Here is a 24,846-nt window from a genome sequence, read left to right on the forward strand (position 1 = left end):
GCAGTTACGTGCACAACCAGGTGGTCTTGACGAACTCTGCATGGTTTCCTAAGTGAGAGTACCGTGTGGACACGTTTAGGCTATTTCCTGGGATTTGGTTGTTGGTACGTACCACATTGCATCTGAGAGTTGAGTCAGGTGCATGCATCATTCTATGCAGTCTTGATTGGATCAATGGATGGATGATGAGTAATTGTTGAATATGGATGATGAGTAATTGTTGAATGTGAATGATGAATAATTGTTGGATGTGAGTGTTGAATAATGAATGTTGTGTAAGCTCATAATGTTCTGCTTATGTTTCTTGCTAATTGTGGTTATTTGGATTGGTATTGGTTCTTTTTATAATGAACACACCCTTGCAATTTTGTATCGTGTGGTTGATACCTGTGATGATCGTGAACATTATTCGTGGGAGCAGAATGACAGCAGCAAGGTGCAAGGAGTAAGATTCTGGTGAGGAGCCGCCAAGCCAACGTGACGACGTTGGCATTATTTTGGGAGAGAGTTGTATTTTGTTTATCAACTCCTCCATAGTTGGGTTATGAGTCATTTTGTTAAATCAAAGATGTAAACTTCAGATTTTACTTATATGCATGAACAAATTTTAATTTCCCATCATGTGGATGACGTGTACTAAGTTGTTGCTCCTATATATATATATATATATATATATATATATATATATATATATATATATATATATATATATATATTCACCTAAGTAAATGTGTATGTTTTAGCGAATGTATGTTGGGGCAAAATTACTTCTATTTTCATAAGCAAATTAAGGGAATTCTTTTTTTTATAAAAAATTGAAATTATCGCACATTAGAGTGTTGATATCGTAGCGACGAGGCGGGTCGTTACAAAGGGAAGGAATGACTTCTAATGTTTGCTTATTCTTTTTCTGGCCTTTGCCTTCTATAAAAAATTGTATTCTCTTGAATTATCCATGTGTTTTTCCTTCTTCTCTTTCCTTCTTTTATAAGTGCAAATCAGCTTAGTTTTCATGCAACCTTCGCGTACACACTTGTCACACTTAGTGAGTATGGCGGTGATCCTCGTGCTTAGGGCGTGACTTGCGCTAAACGCGTCTTTTTCCTCAATTAGCCCTACTTTTCTAAATTATCATGCTAGCATTAAGCGTGATGTTCCCGCTAAGCCTGAGCCTCGCGCTAAGCGCGCCTCTTTAGATTTCTAATTTGCTCTTTTGGACTTTACTTTACTCACTAAGCATCACAAATTCATTAACTTTTAATATTTTCTGCACAAAAACTTAAATGATGTTAAAATAACATTTATTTGCACAAAAAGGAAGAAATATGAGAGAAAAAAATACCAATCCTTATATAATTTAATCCCAAAATATACCTATAAATAGAAATTACCAAATGTCAAGCCTATGAAAACTCCTATGCATGCTTCCAATCCTCTGAGAAAGACGAATTAGGTAAACTAGTAGATTAGACAATCTACATAGGCATGATTAGATCTCTTTTGTATCTAACCTCAAGTAAACCTGATATTATGCATAGTGTATGTATGTATGCTAGATTTCAAGTTAGTAGGATATTGTTATGCAGACTATGTAAGAGATAGAGAAGAAAGAAAGAGCATAAGTGGAGGATGTCACTATATTGAACCTTGTTTGATATCTTGGGCAAGCAAGAAACAAAACCACATTGCTCTATCTACAACTGAAGTTGAATATGTGTATACTACAAGTTGTTGTTCACAACTATTATAGGTAAAGTATCAACTGGAAGATTATTCTAGTTTTGAAAACAATATACCAGTATATTGTCACAACACTAGTGCAATAAACCTATCTAAAAATCCCATACAACATTCAAAGACTAAGCATATTGAGATAAGATATCATTTCATTCATGATTATATGCAAAAAGGTGTCTTTGATATAAAGTTTGTAGACATAGATCGTCGATAGGTTGATATCTTCACTATGCCTTTGTCTGAAGAACACTTTGTTTGTATAATGAAACATTTAAATATGATTAGTTTATTAAATTAATGAAATACTTATTTTCAAACAATCACATCGTCTTATCTTATTAACCTATTGGACTAATGTTTGTTGAAGTGTTTAGACATAAGAGGAAATGTGTTCACAAAGACAAAAATGTTTCAGTTTTTATTGAGAAACATGGACCACGATTCCTATCGTGATTGAAAAATTATTTTCAAAATATTTAATGAGATTTGATAGGTTACATCAAATTCTCTTTCCTTCTCTTTTTGAAAACTATAAAAGGCAAACACAGGCACTTTGAGAAACTCTTAGAATATATAAAACTCTCAAAAGTATTTATGCTTGTGCAAATTCATCATCTGAAAATTCAAAGACTTCAAATACTCTCTATTTTTTCCTTCTTTTCAAAACCTTTGTGAACAATGGCACCTCCAAGGAGGAACAAGTCCTCTAGAATCCACATCATCAACAATGTTGACGATGTCATTCAAGCCTTCCCCGAAGGTTGGTTTATCCCTAGAAAGTGGATAAACTTTCAAAGCTTGAAGGAAGAAGGCTTTGACATCAAAGGACTTTGATAAGGTTGGTTGGACACCTTTTCTAGAAAAGTTCAGTACCTGGCATTATAGCCCATACACACTCTTCTGGGGAACAACATGGCAAGATGGAGTTAGCATCAAAGGGACTATTGTTGAGACCTAGGTGGTGATCTCTCCTATGACCATTGTTGTTGCGTTTGGATGTACACCAGAGAGTCTGACCATGAGTAAAGACTAAGAAAACAAGATAACCCAGGAGACTATGGACAAGCTGCTCTATGGAAAGGCTTGCCCAGACGAAGGTGACACGAAGGCTCTCAACACCTTCTTGAGGACAACAAACCTGACCTACATGTGTAGGATGATCCACAACATGTTGTTCAACATAGTCATGCGCAGGGTTGGCTTCAGAGATCGTTTCTACATCTATAAGATTATGGTAGGTGAAAAGGTGAATCTTCCTGAGATCATCTTTTTAGATTGGATGCAAGTGTTTAAGGATAGGTTTAACCCCAAGGTGAAGAAGAACCATATTCCTTTTGGAATATTCTTCACCCGGATCCTGAGGCTTGCTGGGGTGGAGGTTTCCTTTATGGAGCCATCGGTTAGTGCCACTCAACTGAAAGGGGCAACCTTTGTGAAGATAGCAATTGCTGAAAAATTTCCTAAGTATATGCAAAGGCACATAAAGAAGAAAGTGAAAAAGGAGGTGATTAAGACTTCTTTGTCTTATGATGATTAGATGATAGGAACTCAAGTAAATCCTTTGTATCTTGAGTCTGAAGCATCTTCTCCACAGACGTAGAAGGAGCAAGTCAAGCCTAGCCAACCCAAACACAAACTACCCACCAAAAGAAAAGATCACCCTCCATCATCTAACTTTCAACCCCCACCTTCAACCAAAAAACCAAGAAACCAAGCTCTATGTAACCCTAAAAAGAGAAAGAGTTCAGACTCTAACCGAGACCATACACCCAAACTCAAGAAACCTATCATTAGAATCAAACCATTCCTAGCTTAAGCAACACTATCCATACCATCATCTCCCCAACCTACTCTGAACACTGAATCTTCCCAACCTACACTAGCCACACCATCATTTAAGGTGGAAATCCTAGAAACACCTACCCATGCACCCTCACCTTAACTAGTCCTTCCTTCCCAACCATTACCCAAGTCTATTTCACCCCCTCCCAGCATGGCCAAAGTTACTGCCATTGCCAAAGCCAAGCAATACTCTCTTGCAGATGCTGAGAGAAGAGCAAGAGCAGAAAAGGCCATGAAGAAAAAGCAGCAAGGAAAGCTACCACCCTTGAAGGATAGGCTTCATAGGAGATCCCTGAAGAGATTATTATTGAATCTTTAAAGACCTTGACAAGGGAAAAGGAGCTACGACAGACAACTACCAGTGATCAACTACCTAATGAAGTGGTACTTGAAGCTGTCAAACCTAGGTTTGAAGAAAAGTTGTGGAAGGCAGAGTTTGATGTCAAAGTACAATCAGCCTTGGAAACAAGTGCTAAAATATTTTCTATAGCATCTACTGCAAGAGACACAGAGCTCCAACCAACTATGGTTCATGAAGAAATAGTTGAGGACGAAAGATAAGCTCTACATGTTGCAATGTTTCAGTCTGTCATTGAAGTATCATTCCAAGGGTTTGATATTGGTGTCATTTCAAACTCTATTGAAACAAACCCTAGAGTTGCACCACTGCACTCCCATCCAGTAATAATCGATGATGAAGCTATTCTTGATGCTTTGCTTGCTAAACCAATGTCATAAGTAGCATTTCAAGATTAGAAAGCATTTATGGAGCCACTAAGTTTGTCTCTTTTGATGCAATTAAGGTTAGATTAGAAATCAAGAAGAGACTGGAGACTATTATTGCACCTCAATTCTATTGAAACAAATCCTAGAGTTGCACCACTACACTCCGATCTAGTAATAATCGATGATGAAGCTATTGTTGATGCTCTGCTTGCTCAACCAATGTCATAAGTAGCATTTCAAGATTAGAAAGCATTTGTGGAGCCGCTAAGTTTGTCTCTTTTGATGCAATTAAGGTTAGATTAGAAATCAGGAAGAGACTGGAGACTATTGCTGCACCTTAACTCTTAATTGATATTTTCAAAAAATTGCATCAACTTCTGAACAAATCATACAGAGACTCAACTGATTGGTTATTGCCTTCAAGATCTCAACCTCATACTGAACCTAAGCCAATGCATGTTTCAAACAAAAACATCAGATTTTATCATAGCTTCAAGGTATACAAATTGTCTGAAGAGAAAATCAACAACCAAGCATGGAGAAAGAAGATGGATATAGGCAGCCAACGCTTGAACCCATAAATGTAGAAGATTGAGCTTCAAAAGTATGATTTGGTCAAGCTATGGAAAGGTGTTGATCCCTTCTCTTACTCCTCTTCTGAGACCCTTGTCCAATTACATTAATGATCGAAGATCTTGTCCGACAAAGCCAATTAACTGACGATGATGGGAAAGAGGTCATCAAGGTACTTTGTACTCACCAGTAGAGATGCAAAGAAGTAGGCACGGGGGTTGAGAGAGAAAAAGAAGAAAAATAATTTGGTGTAAAGGATCCATCCTATTATTGTGTAAATCTTATTAATCTAAGGGTGGGCAAAAATGATCATCATATATCACATGATCTCCTTATTTTATCCTAGAAGTCGACTTTATTTTATGTTTAATTATAAAAATGATACTAGAACTGTTGAAAACAAAAGACAATACACAAGATAAGATATATAAAAAAATGTCATATAAATGTTTTATTATCCAAACCACAACCTTATAAGGCCAAAATTATTCCATTTTTTTCCTTTAACAATTCACTCTTCTTCATTGCCAACCGAAATTTTGATAACTATAGCATCATAGCATGACGTTACACCACCGACCATAACCAACTTCAAATTTCAAACATTCGAAAGCTTATTTATTTTCACATTAAAATATAATATTCAATACATTTATATTAATTAGAAAACTTTATAAGTTTGACGTTTATATATTTAAAATATGATGTATATATATATTAGTCTTAAGCAAATTAATATATCTAACATAATATAATATAATGTTATTCAATATAATATAAAAAAAATTAAAAGTAAAAATAACTGAATAATAAATATTAAATAATTGAAAATACAAAAATATTGTCGTATGCCTTTCCAGTTTCCATAATAATGTAAAATAAATACTGCACAGTACAAGGACATTATAGTAAATTTTGGATTGCTACTTTTGTGTGCATGAAACAACATTACAAAATTGTTTTTATAATAAATCGATCATCCTCTAATTTTTTTTTTTAAATTGATCACCAAATAGAAAAATGAACAAAAAATAGTCCATCCGTCATCTTATTTTGTACACTGTTCTGATTTGTTATAGTTTGTGTATCAAACTCGTCCGAATTATTTTTACTAACATAAGAAGAACATTGAATATTCCTATATTTCTATTAATTTAGGGATGATTATACTTTTTTTTCTCCTAAGGTTAACGTTAATTATACTTACACCCTTGAGAAAGCATTGACTTTTTACTTTGTTATTTTTAAGGGTATTGTGTGGAAATACATAAAAAAATATAAGAGGTACGTATAGTTTTTAAAAAATAATAGATGCCGACATGTGAAAATAATATATAAAGTGAAAAAGACGAGTGTGGTTTTTCAATAAAAAAAATGTCTACTTGTTGGTGATAAGCTCAAGGAATGTACGCAACTTGTTTTACTAGAGGGAATCAATCTTTTTTAAAAATACAGTAATAATAACCTAGATCAAACTTAAGTTTTCATACATTTATTCAACCCTTCCTCACTAGATCAACCCTAATAGATTGAGGCAATCAATCGTCTAGTTCTTTTATAACTAGTCAGGCAAATTAAAGTAATATATGATAGGAAGAGATTTAGTTAATGTTAACCTTAAAACATGCTGTTTTTAAAAGATAAAACAGCATTCCAAAGAAGCTTTCAAGTTATAAGAAATAAATATGCAGAGGGAGAGAGAAAATTCTCTACAAATGAAGGAGTTTTATCCAATTTTGGCAATAATTAAATTGAAAAGAAAAAGTTATATATGGAAAGTATATCATTATATATAATAAATTTATTAACTTTTAAAATAATTTAAATAATAACATATTTATAATTAATATGTTTGAATAACCGTGTAAAATATTCAAAATGGATAAACATTAAATTTAAATAAAAATTTATTAAGGAAATAATCTCCCAATATCAAGAGAGACCCTTAATATAAAAAAAAGTGTAGGGAATTCGTTCAATTATGGAATTCTCTTATTCTTTTTTGAATAACTCTGATTCTGCAAAAACAAAATCTTCTATAATTGACTCTCTTTCAGTGTAGAAAACAGAAATATTCTTTTTTTTTCCTTTTCCCCAATTAATTTCCCAATGATCGATGAAAGGAAATTAGCAAGTGGCCACTGCTGTTTTCTCTACTATTTTCAAATTCTGTAGTGCCACTCCGTCTGACCAATTATGATAGCAATTTACGTGGGAAAAGTCCTGTTTAACAACTCAAATTGCTCTACTTGCTAACTCCCCCTTTCAAAAAAACTAATAATTAGTGTTCAATCTCGCAACACGCCTCTGTTGGAAAGAGACATTATTATCCAATTATCATATACAAGGATTTAATGAAATCTTAATAAACCATGTATAGGTCTCTTTACCTGTGATGAATAGAAGCAAATTTGATTTCCGAATAGATACAAAATTGTTTTTTAGCATTTAACCATAGAGGCTTCCCAAAACCCTAGGCAAAGAAAAAGAAAGAAATAGAACGTGCAAGAGATACAGGACACTTATCTACAAATTAATTTCTGGTCACTCACCCATCTTTGTTCACTGCCCCCCTTATAGTACATTTTTTTGTCTGCTCCTCTTAGTCTTCTCTAAAATAGTAAATATTCCATGACACATTATATCCAACTTGCAAGAAAAAAAATTATATTCTCCCCTTCAATGATAACATAACCACCACGTCTTTTAGCTTAACTACTTAACATTAATTGATTTTTTCTCAATAAAAATAAATTAATATATAAACCCCCTCCAATAATTCCATCATCTAAACTATAACCCCCATTGGATAGATAAGGGTGTGTACTGTAGTTAGTTGTCTACAAAACAATATTCTTCAAAACTTGTGTTCTCTCCCAATTTCATCAAAACAAAAAACCCCATCATGGGCGATGTTCTAAGCCCCTTCACAATCTCATCCCCTCCTCCACCCTCCTCCCCATCAACCAAGAACAACAGCATGCCCATGTTGTACTACGGTCTCGTGGTGGTCGGAACCGCGGCCATAGTGCTAGCCATATACAACCTCGTCCTCCTAAGACGGAGCCAAACGCGCCACGCGCGGCCGGCGCAAAGTATCACGCATAATAGAGATATTGTACAAGTTGTTTCCGAAAGAACAAGGAGCTTCGAGGACAGCCAACAACGAAACTTGTTGTCGAGCTTCAAGTACAAGAAAGAAGTAGTGGCAAAAGAAGAAGAAGAAGAAGAAGAAGAAGAGCAAGATGATGAGTTTGAGTGCTCCGTTTGCTTATCGGTTTACGAAGAAGGCGAAGAGGTGAGAAAGCTTCCACAGTGCAAGCACTATTTCCACGTTCTTTGCATAGACATGTGGCTTTACTCCCACTTGGATTGCCCAATTTGTAGAACTCCCGTTGATGTTTTGTGTCCGGGGGAGAATTCTCCTGATGGGATGATGGAATCCGGTGCTGGAATGGCAGCATCTCTCTAGATTGAGTTCACAAATTATCGTGTAGGTGGAGAGAAATAATTAGATAGTCTCATATTAATCATATAATTTTGATCAGTTTTCATATCACACATAATTAAAATTGAGTTTAATGACAAATACTGTAAAAAAAAAAAATCATTGACATCTAGTAAAAAATTATCAGAATTGGTTTTTAAGATAATTATTTTTTAAAGTTAATAAATTTTTTATATCTAATATTTTTATCAGATAATAATATAAAATTATTTTTATATTATTATATTTTATACTTAAATAATGTGTCACAGTTAATATGATGTGAATTATATGGATTTTGAATCATACAATAATTTATGGTGGGTGGGGCCTTGCTTCTTTGGTGATAGATGTGACATTGAGTCAGTGATCGACAACTTGAACACCACACACTAGGTTCTCCTTCGGAGCAATTTAGGAATTAGCACGGAGGAGCAAATTTTTACCTGTTTTTTCTTCTTCTTTTTTTTTATCACAGCACTTTTATTTAACATTAAATATGTGTAAATTATTTTTATTTAGATTTTTAATATTAAATATGTGTTAGAAAATAGACATATTTTTAATACAATTTATAGTCATTACACTTGAATGCAAGAAATTTTTTTTAATCATCATAGTTAGAATTTTTTTTCTTTTTCGGTAGAATTTAGAGATATTTTTACAAACTTCATTATCTTGAATTAATGATGAGATTAACTCTCAATCTAAAATTTAGTTATATTTAAAGTTATTTTTCTCTTTCAAAAAATATATTATGTGGAGAATTACAAATATCCAAAGACAAACATGCTTAAAGCATTATTAGACACTATGAATAAAAAAACATTATTAAGCACTAAATACTTTACCAAAAAAAGAAGAGACTAAATACAAAAGCTTTTCAATTTTTTATATTAATATTACTTTTTTCTTTAAATCCTAATTTTATTTCTTTTTTAAAAAAAATTATATTATTTTTTCTCAAATCTTAGAACTTTGTTTTCAAATTAATTCTATTTTCAATTTTTATAAATTTATTTATCCTGAATTTAAGTCATTATATTTGTTTATTTGAATTATATATGTTTTATTTTGGAGTTACTTCAACTGAAAAATATCTGCATGATGCACGAGATATTTATACTAGCTTTATGTATATATTTATTTATAGTTAAATAAAATTATAACTATAAAGATCCATAGTTAAAATATGGATCAAGTTGAAGATTTAGCCCTTTTCAATTTACGGGGCCAGGGCGGCTTCTAGCAGCATTCTATTGGTTGGGCATATACCATTGGTTGTGGTCCACTTGTGTCCACATCTTTCAACTGCCTTCTTTCCCTTGATCTATTGATTATTGCTGGGTTGTTATTATAATTATAAACGTGTGTCTTAAACATATTATTTAGTAATAAAATAAATAAATTTCTTTATATATTAAAATTTAGAATTCAAATTTTATGCATGATATGTGTTAAAGGGTTTTTTATTGCCGACCTAATATAAATCTAAATATAACTTTTAATGCAATAATTATAAAAATCTACTAAACTTACCGTAAATATTAATATGTAATTCAATGATAATGTAGAATCCTTTTGGTATATAAATTATTTTCTCTCTAAGTTATAGTAAAAATATATTAATAATAATAAATTTTATATTTTATTAAAAAATCATTTTTAATTTCTTAACTGGAGTCTACTTATTATTATTATTTGGAGTTTGTACTTTATCATTATGAATCCATTTAAAATAAATATCGATACATTCACAATTAACTTTTACAAAATAAAATTAAAATTCTAAATTCAACAAAAAAAAATGTTTTAATTTTCTCACTTTAAAATCTAGATCAATTTAGAATAATTCTTTACCGTTTTAGCGTGTGGCAGTTGAGCTGCATTTATACCGTTTGTCCCTTGATGAACTTCGAATGTCAATTTAAGACGTGGTAAAAAGTACTTTACATATGGGAAAGTTCTCATGACTCATGGTGTAGCATCTTCAGCTTCAATTCCGGTCTATTTGGAAGATAATGTTCGCAAGGAACAAAAACGACGTATAGCATATAATACCAGAATTCCATAAACAAAAATCGACACCAAATTTGTGTTTCTTTCTTTTCATTTTTTATTTTTCATATTTAATTAATTTACAACAAAAAGAGGGCAAATTGCCCTAAATGTACTACTTTTCCAAACTTTTTTCTCAAATGGTGCTGTTTTGAAATTTATTCCTGCATATGTCTGTTTTTTTTTTATGTAAAATGCAGGCAGGAAAGAAGGAAATTGTCAGTCCCATATATTGGCGAGTTTGGATTGGCGTCGACACGTGGCGCGGAGTGCAGTGATCTCGCCACTTGCACTGGCGATTTGACCATGCACGGGACTAGCCAGTTTGACTGACAAGTTACGCTAGGGGGATCTGCTTTTCATGATTGCAAGCACGCATAACAGAAGAGCAGGGTGCAATGAAGGCAGCAACAGCAGGTGGAATCGTAGGCTTAAGTGGCGATTTGATGTTGGAGGAAATCGCAAGCTTTAGTGGAGATTTGAGGTCCATAAATCCCTCCCTCCTCCCTAAACGAGCATTCACTTAAACGCAAGAAAGAAGCAATTGGTGTTGGTGTTGGAGTGAAGCTTTCCCAGAACAAGAACGTGTTCTTCCACTTTCAGTTTTCTCAAAACTTGGTAAGTTTGTTTAATTTTATTTTTATTTTATTTATTTAATTGTTTGTATTCTGATAATTAAATTAGTTATTTTAGATATTATAAAATTTGTATAGAGTTTTAGGTATAGTAAATTAGTAGTGTAAGTTATTAGTTTTCTATGTTACCTTAGTTTTATTTTTAAATGGTAAATTAGATTTAGTTTGATAATTTAGTTATAGTTAATGTAAGTTATTAGTTTTGTACATTAGGTTTAGTTTTAGTTATATGTATTTTAAGTTATTAGTTTTGTATGTTAAATTAGTTTTACTTGTGGTCCAATTGTAAGTTATTATTTAAATATATTTAAATTTTCTATGTTAGATTAATTATATGATACCTTGTATTAATTTTGTATATATATTATATTAATTTTTTGCCACAAATATATATATATATATTATGTTATTTATTTAAATTTGTGTTTGCATGTAATTTAATTTATTTATAGAATATATTTAAATAATGTTTTATATATTTAAATTATGTTATATATTTAAATTTTGTGCTTGATGGGTATCTAAAATAGTTTTAGTTATAGGTAGTGTAAGTTATTATTTAAATATATTTAAATAATAACTATGTTATTTAAATTTTGTATGCTAGTTATATGATACCTTAGTTTGTAGTAATTTTGTATATATATTGTTTTAATTTTTGACCGCAAATATATATATTATGTTATTTATTTAAATTTATGTTTGCATGTAATTTAATTTATTTATAAAATATATTTAAATTTTTTTATTTGTATAATATATTTTGTTATTAAAATATTTGAATTAAAAAATATATAATCTGTTAATTATTTAAAGTTATGTTTGCATATATTTTAATTTATTTGGAGACTACATTTAAATTTTATTAGTTGTATAATATATTTTGTTATTCAAATATATATATTTTGTTATTTGTTCAAATTTTAATTATGTGGTATATATATTTAATTAATTTTTTGTAAATATAGTTAATTTTTTTTCTTTACAAGGAATGTATAAAATTTATTGTCAACTTATTATATTATATTTTATTTTGCAGTATCAATGACATCTTTTTTGTCATGTTCATCAAATATACAAAGTAAGTCTGGTCCAATTGATGATGACGTTTTATGGATGCAAACCAAGCATGTTTCAGAACATATTTGGAATGAGAAAGACGACAGAAAATTACACATCAAACGAGTTGTCCCCACGTATCAAGGTCAAGAAGAAATACCAGAGGAAATTATTCCTCTACTTCGGCAATTTGGTTTTTACTGAATTATGAAGATGGGATACTTTAAAATAAATGCATCATTAATTAGTATCTTGATTGAAAGATGGAGACCCGAAACACATACGTTTCACATGAGATGTGGAGAGTGTACTATTACTCTTCAAGATGTGTCTGTTTTGTTAGGTCTCCGTGTGGATAGGGCAACATTAATTAGTTCAACAAATCTTGATTGGGCTGATTTATGTGAAGAATTGTTAGGGGTCAGACCACAAGAATGTGAACTTCAAGGTAGTGTGGTTAAATTAAGTTGGTTAGCTCACCATTTTTCACAGTTAAATAACCATGACGGCAACGTACAACAACTAGAAAGGTTTACCCGTGCATGGATCCTTAAATTCATAGGAGGTGTCCTATTTGTTGACAAAGGCAGTAGCAAAGTTTCCCTAAGGTACCTGCAATTTTTACGTGACTTTGCACAGTGCAGCACGTATGCATGAAGACCTGTCGTGCTTGCTTATTTATATAGAGAGATGTGCAGCGCCACCGATTACAAAACTAAATCAATCGGAGGTATGTGCATCTTAATCCAATTGTGGGCATGGAAACGATGCACAACTTTGGCTCCAAAGAGGACTCCTCCCGTAATAGAAAATAAACCCCTTGAACACAGGTTAGTCGTTTAAAAAAATTGATTTCATTTGAAAATAATTAATAATGTAACGTGTCAACAATGATGATTTCATATTTTTTTTAGGTGGTTGCGACGTGGAAATCAGCATATTGGCAATGATGATCTGATAGTTTTTCATCGCAAATTGGATATCATGAAACGACATGAGGTAAGAAGATCGTAATGTATTGGTTAAATAATAAATAATGTCATGTTTCAGTGAAAATTAACAATTGTCTTGTTATATGCAGTTTCTGTGGGAGTCTTACACAACAACTGTTATGTCAGCGCTGCCTTCAATTTGTTTGATTGGAAGTGTAGCATGGTGTGCAGTGGTGCCACTCATTTGTTTCCATGTTGTTGAGTGGCATCAACCCGATCGAGTTTTGAGACAATTTGGAATGCAACAACCTATTCTCGGGTGTCCTTCGCAACCGTGAATATTCATGGCATAACGCTGAAAGACAAACAAGATGGAAATTGGGGACAATTATTCGCCCCAATTATTAGTCAATGGAACAATCGAGATGAGTTTAGGGTCGACGTTTATCCTCGACAAGAGGGCCTATTGAGTTTTAACTCCGACTACATGGTCTAGTATAGGCGAAAAACAAAGATGTTTGTTCACCGGAACAATGCAAACACAGCTACATTGGTATTTTATTTGTTTTTGAATATTTAAGTTCAAATTATTTTTTAAAGCATCGACATTAATTTCCTTACCCTAATAATTGCAGGCTGAAGTTGCGGAGACATTACAGTATATAGTGTCACCACATGGGAGGAACACATGGACAGTTGATAATCTCGTGCCTTATGTGGAGAAGATAACGATTTTATCCAAAGAGCAAGTGAGAATCATTGAGCCCGTGTCACATGGTCCAGCATCAGAGCGTCAATTTCCAGCACAAGAGTTTCACATTCTTCAGTCAAATGTTGAAACTCAGGGTATAGGCAGACGAAGGGAGGCTGTTGAAGCAGAAGAATATTCGCAACAAATGGTGGACCGTGGCCATGGAATGTATTACACGCCACCAACATTTTCTCAGTATCCTTCACAGATGTATCAATATCCTTTCGAAGGTCATCACATTGATACTTTTGCAAGCGAACATTCGTTCGGTGGTGTTGCGGAAACACATCCTCATTTTTCATGGCCGACTATGACCCCTTCACAGCAACATGATGTCCCAATTGTAACACCTAACGCCAGAAGAAATCCTGATCGTCAAGTACGAAGATTATGGGATCAACCATGTGTGCCGTCAACTTGTATGATTGGCTTATAAAACTTGAAAGCCTCTTTACATTGACCAAAAGTCTAAAACACTCTATGAAACTGACGGTGTTCGAGACTAACCGTATTCCCAACAATAAAATCATCATGTAGTATTTGAAAATATGATCCAGGAGAATGATTTTGCATGTGTGTTAGCCACGGCGAAAGTTTAGAATATGACTCTTCCCAATCGTCATATTCAAGTGCAATGGTTTTTTGTTTCGCCAACCAAGCTTTTTTGTACGACACCTTGTAGGCAAATTCATTGTTAATCCTCTCTTGAATCAAAGAAACTTTTATTGATGGATCTTCTCTGATCATGCATGTTAATAAAATAACAAAATTTAAATGACAATTAACGCAAAAGTAGCATAATATGAACAAAAAATACGTACTTACTACACAAGTGGCAATTAAATCTGAATCAAGCTTCTCGTGATCTTGTGTCATGATCATATTGAGACGTGTGTGGTCCACCCCATTGTGTGACTTTCCATGAATCAGTTTTTAAATTGCCCTCATATAGAAAAGGCAAGGACACTCTGTACTTTTATTCAAGCAACAAACGACATACTTGTTCAATTTGCTTTCAACAACTTTGAAACTTTGATGCACCTTCATAACATATAGTTTGACTGCATTTTTGACCGCATCTTTACTATCAAAATCCATGTCAACATATAATTCTTGGCCAACATTAAAACTCGATGGCATCTCCAAACCACAAATGTCTTCCTCATCAGGATGACTCCAGTTGATATTGTTATAATGCAAAGCATCATTACAAAATGGATTTTGAATTCCTTGTACACCTAATAGTTCAAAAAAAAAATTCAAATCATACTTATTTAACATTAAATACAATTGTCATCAAATGATAAATGTATTCACCTATTTTTTATTTAATAAATTATACCTTCTGCTGGGTGAACAATTATTACTGGTTGAATCATGTCGGTGACTTCATCGTCTGTATCAGATATACCGTCAACACTATCATCTTCGTTTAAAGACTCTTCAACGTATGAGTTAGACACAAGATAATCATCATCATCATCATCATCATCATAATCTTCATCACCATGTAAGTTGCTCACATTTCTTGGCAGTTGCGCCTCATTATTAGATAAATTATTTCCACATGATGTAAGAGAATTTGCAAAATGAAACATAGAACCACCAGCCACATCCTTTTCTATGTACAATTCCAAAACTAACATTTGGTTTTGTTGTTGAAAAATTTCCAGCATGGTTTCAACATCTTCGTCATCACAAATTTGCAAATCAACATATTTTCCAGAAACTAAAAATCTACAATTGATAGCAGAAATAATTTCATTATTTTCTAACTTTACCTTATCTCCAATTTTTTTTCTAAAGCATTGAAACTAATTCCACGTTTAATCTGAATCGCTTTTTTATTGTCTTCAAATATTATACCATCATTCTCTTCATATACCATTCCATTGAAATACAACATTGTTATAACTGAGTTCATCATGTACCTACAAAAACACTATTGTAAATAATTAATCATAATAATAATAAATTCAAAATAAAAAAATCTAATCACAAAAAACCTCTTTACTGAAACTTCACATTAAAACTTTATTCTAAATAAAAATTATTAACTTCAACTAAATATGATGAAAGAGACTTAAAAAAGTTGAACGATTTGAAGGTACTAATTTTAAAGGCAAAATAATCCATCAATGAAGCAAAAGGTAGTAATTAATCTTAACAATAATAACTTAAAAATAAATAAAGGTCATTAATTAAATATGATGCCACAAACTTAGAAGTAAAAAGTAAAAATTAAAAAAGGCAGAACAAAGGAACGCTTTCAAAGTAGACATTTTAATTACATTACAAAGCATCAACCAAGCTATTATTATAAAGTCACACGAACAAAACATCAACAACAAGCTAATCTAATTAAAAAAAAAATACTACACACTTCATATTGAAAAAATTTTCCGCACTCAAAATACTTACTTCAAATAAATATGATGCCAAATAAATTTTTTATTTTAAACAGGGTTGAAGTTCAAGGCTCGTAAATTTTTAACACACACGAACAAACCATGAACACCAACCTAATCTAATTAAAAAAAAATACTACAACTTCATATTTAAAAAATTTTCCACACTCAAAATACTTACTTCAAATAAACATGATGCCACAAAAATTTTGGATTTTAAACACACTTCAAAAAAGGCTCATAAATTTTTAAGACAGTAATACAACATCAACACCAACCTAATGTAATTATAAAATGACTACAAGCTTCATATTCAAAACAATTTCCCGACTCTAAATATTTTGTTCAAATAAATATGATGAGACAAATTTTGTTTTTTAAACAGACTTTTACTTCAACCCTCACAAATTTTTAACACCAACAAAACATCAAATACAAAGCTAACTTAATTATAAAAAAATTATAATAAAAACTTCATATTCAAACTTTATTCCGGCGTAAAAAAAATTACTTCAAAAAATTTAATTTCATGCCACACACATTTGATTGTGAACTTCAAACCTTGAAGGCTGACTTGAAGAATAAAAGGTTCAACAATTATCAGAAAACGGAGAGCAAACAATTTTAAAAACTGAGCAATTTTTAAAATGCACAGCAAATGTGGGAGAAGCGCCTATTTAAACCTGATGATCTCGCCAGTGCCACTGGCTATATCAGTGATCTCGCCAGTAGCACTGGCTATTTCCTTGTCATCTCGCCAATACCACTAGCTATATGCCCTGAAAAGGCAGTGCCTCTGAAAAGCTGCATCTGAACCCTAAAAAAACGCTGCCAAAAGTTGATGCCCTAACTGTGCAAATCGCCAATACGAGTGGCTACTCCCCTCATGGTCAAATCGCCAATATGACTGGCGAGACCATTGCCACGTGTCGACGCCAGCCCAAACTCGCCAATGGGGCTAGCGATTTCCTTCTTCCTTGCATGCATTCACGTACAAAACAGACCCATGTAGGAATAAGTTTAAAAACAACACCATTTGAGGAAAAAGTTTGGAAAAGTAGCCCCTTTAGGGCAATTTGCCCGAAAAGAGAGGTATCATTTTCTCTTGCTTTCTAGGTTTATACACCGTTAGTTTGAAAACACATTATTGTGTTTAATTTAATATCAAAACAAAAAAAAGTATGCTTTATTTATTTGGTTTAGATTGTCTTGAAGTTGGAGATTAGAGGGTGCAAAATCATGGACCAACTTGGCTGAGTCAAAGCATGGGCCTTATTATTCAATGGGTGTAGCTAAAGTTATCAAACTCAAAAAATTTCATAAATTCATATGAATTATGTAAACTCAACTAATAGACTTGAATAATTTATTTTATATAAAAAAATAATAAAATACTTATAAAAATAATATTTCAATTCAATATTTCAACATTATAATTAGGATCAGTCTTGACGTTTTAGGGGTTATAGGTGAAATAATAAATAATGTTTCTAATATATTGGCAAAATAATAAATAATAATTCTAATATTTTTTTTGTAATTATGTTATTTGTATGAAATATTTATTGATTTTGCTGAAATTTTCAACAAGAAAACTTGACTAAGAACTTTTAATAGGACATTTTTTCCAACCACTTTTTTCATCTAAGACTGAAATCTGAAGCTTTATTTCTTTAAACTACTTCAACTTATATACATATATTTAAAAATGTAAATATATTTTGCATAAAGAATAGACACCTGATTTCATTAAAAATGATACATTTGATTACATTCAACAAACATATGATTTTCATTCAATTTATGTCATCCAAAAATTTACATACAGCCAAGTATTTATGTATAAGGTTACATCTTAAAGAGAAAACATATACACAATATGCATATATAATTTGTTTATGCAATTTGATTTCTTAAAAATTATCTTCATTTTCTTTTTCTCTTTTCTATTCTCTTCCCATCATAAATTTTTGTTCTTTATTAATATACTAAATTTTAAAAAATTATAATTTAAATTGTTGTATGTGCTTCTTATCTTGTTAAAAATAAACATTTTAAGTTATTATGATATGTTTCTTACATATTAATTTCTCACATTTACTTAAAAATTCATTTAACATGAATTTATGAATATGATATGACACATTAGAGAGAAAAAAAAACTATTTTTTTTTACTTTCTACTTATATGTCATATTTTTATTTGACTAAAAATAAACATAAAACCAGAAAATAATTTTAACTTATTTATAAAAACAATATAGAAAAAAAATTCTATATAATTATATTTAAAAAAAAATTGGGTCTCTTTTAGCAATGGATCCTAGGCAGTTGCACTCCTGGATTATGCTTAGGGCTGACCTTGACCATAATATTGCAAAATAGCAAATCATAAACTTCATAATACTAAAATAATTAAGTGTAATAGTAAATCACCACTAGATAAGTTCAAACTCCACCAAATAAAACATAAATAATAAGTTCACACGATTACAAAACATAAGTTCTTAAAATTGATAACACTTAAATAACTAAAAAATGACAAATATCACTTAGATAATCCATAAAATAACTTAAACAATAAAATGTAGTACATTACATGAACATTTTGAGTTAATTTTTTTAATTCGATAAACTCGTACTTAAACTCACGACCTTACTCAGTTTGCTCCAAGTCTACCGAGTTTACCTGATTTTGTGTGAGTTTACTCAATTTCTGAGGGTTAATCCATGGAGACAAAGTGAACTCATAAAATCGTACGATTTTACAAGTTAAAATGCGATTTCGATAACCATGGGTGTAGCTTTAACACATCTTTTGGGAGGGATAAAGAGTTTAAGTGTGATGAAGCTCTGAACCGAAGATTAGTATTATAGTCGGCCTAAAGAAATTCAGCTAGCATGTGAGCTTTTAGCTTTCAACTCTTAGTTTATACCTTATAAATTTTTAAGTAATTTATCAATTAGTTTTATCAAATATAGCCTAAGTTTGTGGGATGCTTTAGAATAAAAAAAAAAACAAACATGTTAATTAAGGTGATTTAAAAAAAATGTGAGCCTTAATGCTGTAATTCATAGCTAAATTGACCAATAGCCGACCTACCTTGCAATCTACAAGTTCGAGTTTCTATAAAACATGTGTTTTAAGAAATCAAATATGTTAAGGTGATAGTCATGGACTACGGATGGTTATATAGAAAATAATGGCAGTGATAAATTGGTGATTATAATACTATATAAGATGAATCTTACCACCCAAAATGAGAGAACAATGAAGACAAAGGCTGAAAATGTTTTTTTCATAAAAATGTTACCCTTGTGGCTTGAAAGGACATTGGACTCGTGTCTACCATACACGTATGCCCAAATATCTTACTCAATTCTATCAAGTATCCACTAAGGAAATGAAAAAATGTTGCTGAAACAAATTTCACCCAATACAATGACAATGACGATATATATTGACGCAACACATTTTGATGTGTTAGAAGTCCTTTAGCAACTCGAAAGGAAAAATTAATCACTTGATTGATGGTGAGAATGTTTGCATGTGAATAACAAAATCCCAATACACATGTATCTTATAATTCAACACATACTCAATTTATCATTTGCATATAATCTTAATCACAATTTCATAATCTCAATATAATAATTTGGCACGTATCATGAATCATATACACATCCATCACACTCAGTAGTAATATTTGCATGACATAAAGCATATATATATATATATATATATATATATTAAATCAAACTATATTATTTTAAATTAAAAAGAGTTTCTAAAATAATTAAATTAAAATTGTATCAAAAGAAATTACTACTAAGCATTAACTATACAACTTTCTTTGATTTATTATTTTATTACTTTTATTATTACAATGTATATATAACATGTTGATCATCATCGTGGGAAGATACATGACAAAGATAATAATTTGTATAAAATAAGCAATTAAAGAGAAGATTATTTAGAGTACAATTCATGTTAATTGGAAGAAAAAAACCAAATTTCTAGGATTCACACTCAACACAAGAACACATCAATTTCACAGCAATTTTGTTTTGGGACATCAATTGGCACGTCAAACATATATAATTCATTGTTATAATTGTAAAGATAGAATCAAAATTGCATCAACACCCCAAAACTCATCCCAATTGTTCATCTAAAGATCCCTACACATGTTCTCACTACTCCCCAACTTGTGAATAACTCATCACTTACCTCTAAGCAGGTATGTGTGTAGTCTGGTAGCGATAGCGGCGTCTCTAGTGATTCTCTAAGATTACTCAACCTTTTCCTTTGGCTGCTCTGGTAGGGTTTCCAAGCGTTAAAGAGAAGGAGAAGGGATTGAAGCCTCAATTTCACTATCTCCATGCGAAAATGAGTTTGAAGGTGATGTCTAAATTTCAGGACGATCCAACGGTTAACGAGACTAGGATCGTAATTTTAATGAAGCAGATTTGAGCGTATGCAAGAAAAAAACAGGGTTTTGGAAGAGGAAGAAGGAGAACAAATGTGGAAATAAGAGAAAGCGTAGAAACATATCGTAGATATAAAAATTGACCTAGTATGTTTTTATTTATAGTCATGGTACTCTGAGTCTATTATTTACTCTATTTTTTTTCTTTATTTTATTATTTTATAAAAATAAACTCTATTTTACTCTTTCATTAAATAAATAACCAATTAAAACATCTCTTTATTTTCTAAAATATATTTTCTTTATTTTTTTCTAATACTATGAAACTCTTGTTTTAATCAACAAAAACTCTTTCCTTTCGTTTATTTACTTTCTAAAAACTCTATTAATTTTTAAATAATTTTTTTTATACAAAAAATAGGGTGCTACACTATCAACTAGAGATGACCTTTAGACAAGAAAACTTCCCACAAGCCTCAAGATAGATTGATCAAACAAGCACACAAAGAGTCTCAAAGTTGGAAAATCATAAAGGCATTAACAAATCAAAAATATGATTTCACAAGGCACAATAAGAAGAATTCACCATCTTTTCAAGTTGATAGAGTTGATGAACTATCACTTCTTAGGGTTGATACAATTGAAAGAAATTGTTGCCCTTTTAGGTCAACATCCTTGAGCTACGAGAAAAAAAAGAAGGAAATATCCATATTGGGAAAAATGAATTACCCAAAGCGTTAGGTATATATGCCTCAACAAGTTCATACCTTATGTTATCATAAACTACCAATTTTTGTCCCCTATTTTACTCAATTTGTAATTTTTGTCCCCTTATAAAAAAAAATAGAGTTGGAAGACACAATAAAAAAAAGTAGCATTACCTAATAAAAATATATGACTTCGCAAGGCACAATCAAAAGAATCCACCATCTTTTCAAGTCGGTAGAGTTGGTAGAATTGTGACTTCTTAGGGTCAATACAATCAAAAGAAATTGTTGTCTTTTTAGGACAACATCTTCAAGCAACAAGAAAAGAAAATAACCATATTGGATACATTAAACTACCCAAAGCATTAAGTAAGTCTCAACAAGTTCATACCTTGTGTTACCACAAGTTATCAATTTTGGTCTCCTTATTTTACCTAATTTGTATTTTTTATTCCCTTATAAAAAAAAATAAAGACAACCGGATGCCCTATTTTTTAAAATCAAGAATTTTCGTTCAAACATCAATTTTAGGGTGTCGATAGTTAATGGAAAACATTGACGGCTAAATCATTGATGTGACACTATAATATTATATTTTTAATTATTAATTTGATTTGTAGAGAATTTAATTTAATAATAATTTAATTAAAAACTATTAATCACTAAAAAAACCTCTTTAAATCAGCTAAAAATTTAATTAAAAATTTTAATATTATAATGTAACACCGACGATTTAACACTCAATGCCTAAAAATTAAATATAGAACCAAATTGTTGATTTTAAAAAATAAGGAAACTAAATATCTTTATTTTTTTTATAGGAGTCAAAATTGTAAATTGAATAAATTATGGAGACCAAAACTATATTTTAGTCTTATTTATATTAAATAATTTTTAATTTCTTACTATATATTTTACAATCATTTTTTCATTAATGATAAGCATATAAAATATTTAAAAGATTAAGAAGACATAATAATACAATTAAAATTAATAATAAAAATAACCAATTAATATTATCATGAAACTTTTCAAAGGAGAAATATATGAAAAAATTATTATAAATTTAAATAGATAAAAAGAGAATACAACGAAGATAACTTACCAAAAAACACACTGAATTATTATTTTTTATTAAAAAAAAGGCTTACGACATGGGTTTCCTAGGAACTGATGTAGTAAGGTTGTTTTAGAAAAAATAATAAATACAAGAAACCAATTTCTCAATGTCAAAATGAAAAAAAAAAAATAAACAAAGGTGAGAAATCGATGTGGGAGAACCGATTTCTCACCTTGTACATTGATTGGTACCATTTATATTTATGTTGAGTGTTTAAATATATGTATTTTTCTTAAATATTATTTGAGATAAATTATACTTTATTATAAATTAAAAATCAGTGTTTAATCAAATTATCTTATAGAAAGTATCTTGTATCGTGCACGATATTAAAAAAAATAACACCTGGAATCAGTTTCTGGTTAACCGAATTCATAATGTAAAAATGAAGGTAAAAAATCAGTTTCACCTTAAATAGTAGTGACCTGTATAATTTGTGTAAATATTTTTTGAGTTGTATTATTTGAATAATTTTTTAATTTTTTTGTATTATTTGGATGAAAAATTCAATCATTGTGAACTGACCATATATGTATTTTGATACATAAGAATAATAAAAAAGTCGGGAGAAAAAAAAAAAAAAAACACACTTGATTGTTACGTGACTATTCCCATTAGGCCAAGCCAGGGTGCGTTGCAAGCGTTGTATATGCACGGAAGGACGTCAGTAGTCAAATATGGCGTCATGTGGAAACTAGCCAGCGACACACCTTGTGAAACATGTCATGTGAGGTAGGCACAAGCTAAATTTTCCTTTTGTTCTTTAAAGAGGCAAGTCCTGGTACGATTATGAACGTGCAACATGGAGTTTTGTCTTCCCAAACGACAATTCCAGAATGTTTTCAACCATTATTTCGAACATGATTCAAGAAGCTATATAGTAACCTTAAAAATGACCATTCTAAAATATATAAAAATATTTTTCTTTTTCAACCATTATTTTTTTATTATTATGGAACATAAATTTCAAAAATTATTTTTTTTTACTATTAGTAACACCTATTTTAGAAGGTGAAAACTATTTTTTTACTGTTATTAAACATTTATTTTGAAAAAACATAAGTTATTTTTTATTGTTATGAAACACTCATTTCAAAGACGAAAACGGAAAGAGGAGGATGTCGAGAGAAGGAGATGACACAGGACAAGAAGGATCTGTCGTGGGAAGAAAAGCTGTTGCACGGGAGGGAGCTGTCGTCACGGGTTGGAGGTGCATCGCGGATTGAATGGTTTCTTAAGGAGGAATTGTTAGGGTTAGGGAAGGAGGAACTAACTTATTAAAGGTAATTTAGTATTTTACAAACTAAAATAAGGAATGCAATATACACATATAGGAGTGTAGGATTCAAATCTCGTCACTGAAAAATGGTCTTCCATTAATTTGCAGCTTGACTTTGTCTACGTCATTATTAATTTTTTGAAACTACCAACCCAAGTGTCACAAATGAGTTGAAGAAATACTGTATAGTTTGTATATTATTCTTACACGGTATAGATAAAATTAAGGATAAAATGTATTAGTTCCCTTATTTTTTCTTCTTATAAATAGTGAATTCTATCTCCCATTTTAGTATCCTAAGTTTTATGAAGAGAAATTAAATTAATCAATTTAAAAAAATAAGAAAATAATATATAAATATACTAATAATAATGTGTGACATTTACGTGATACCTGCTTTATGTTCAAAATAGAAAGTGATTTTTTTCCAACTTACATCATAAATCATCCTTAATATCTCTTTTTAAAATAATTATTATAGAATTTCACAAACATATATGATAATAGATCATAAATGGATGTCCGTTTAAAGTGCATGCCTAGTTCATTTTATAATGTATTAACATTTCATCAAAGTTTTGAAAATTGGACAGAACCGAGTTCTATCGGTTGAACCGAAAATCGGCCTGTCATTTGGTCCGGATAATCTCTGAAACTGGCAATTAACAATCCGGACAGGAAACCGTTAAACCGGTGTAAAACCGTGAAAACTGATGGTTTAGCGGTTTTCAACTGTTTTTGGAAAAAATTTCTCATTTTCTCAAAATTAAACGTGCTTTGCTACGAATTCAGACACGCAAGCTTAAGCCACTTTTGTACCAAGTCTGCAGGGAGCTGACACCGTCACAATGCATGAAAAGAAGGAACTTTGACTAAAGTTAAAAAGTTAAAACTTAAAAAACTAAAAAAAGAAAGACAAAATTATAAATTTAGTCTTCCATTTTATCTCCAATTTCTAATTTGGTCATCATTAATTTAATTCACAAAATTGGTCTTTCAATAATTTAATTCACAAATTTGATCCCTTATCTTATAAAATCGTGCAATGTTGGTCTTTCAGACCACAACGTTGACCGTTAAAATGTGACCGTTAACATCAC

General features: G+C 30.9%; 1 protein-coding gene across 1 annotated transcript; it reads left to right on the forward strand.

Annotated features, from left to right (window-relative positions):
• Positions 1 to 7,783: 7,783 nt before the first annotated feature.
• LOC114368095 (RING-H2 finger protein ATL1-like) lies at positions 7,784 to 8,350 on the forward strand. Its single transcript, XM_028325458.1, has one exon. It carries the CDS (start codon positions 7,784 to 7,786, stop codon positions 8,348 to 8,350), a length of 567 nt encoding a protein of 188 aa, XP_028181259.1.
• The last annotated feature ends 16,496 nt before the right edge of the window (positions 8,351 to 24,846 follow it).

Source organism: Glycine soja, chromosome 9 (assembly GCF_004193775.1).
Source record: "Glycine soja cultivar W05 chromosome 9, ASM419377v2, whole genome shotgun sequence".
NCBI classification, from domain to species: domain Eukaryota; kingdom Viridiplantae; phylum Streptophyta; class Magnoliopsida; order Fabales; family Fabaceae; genus Glycine; species Glycine soja.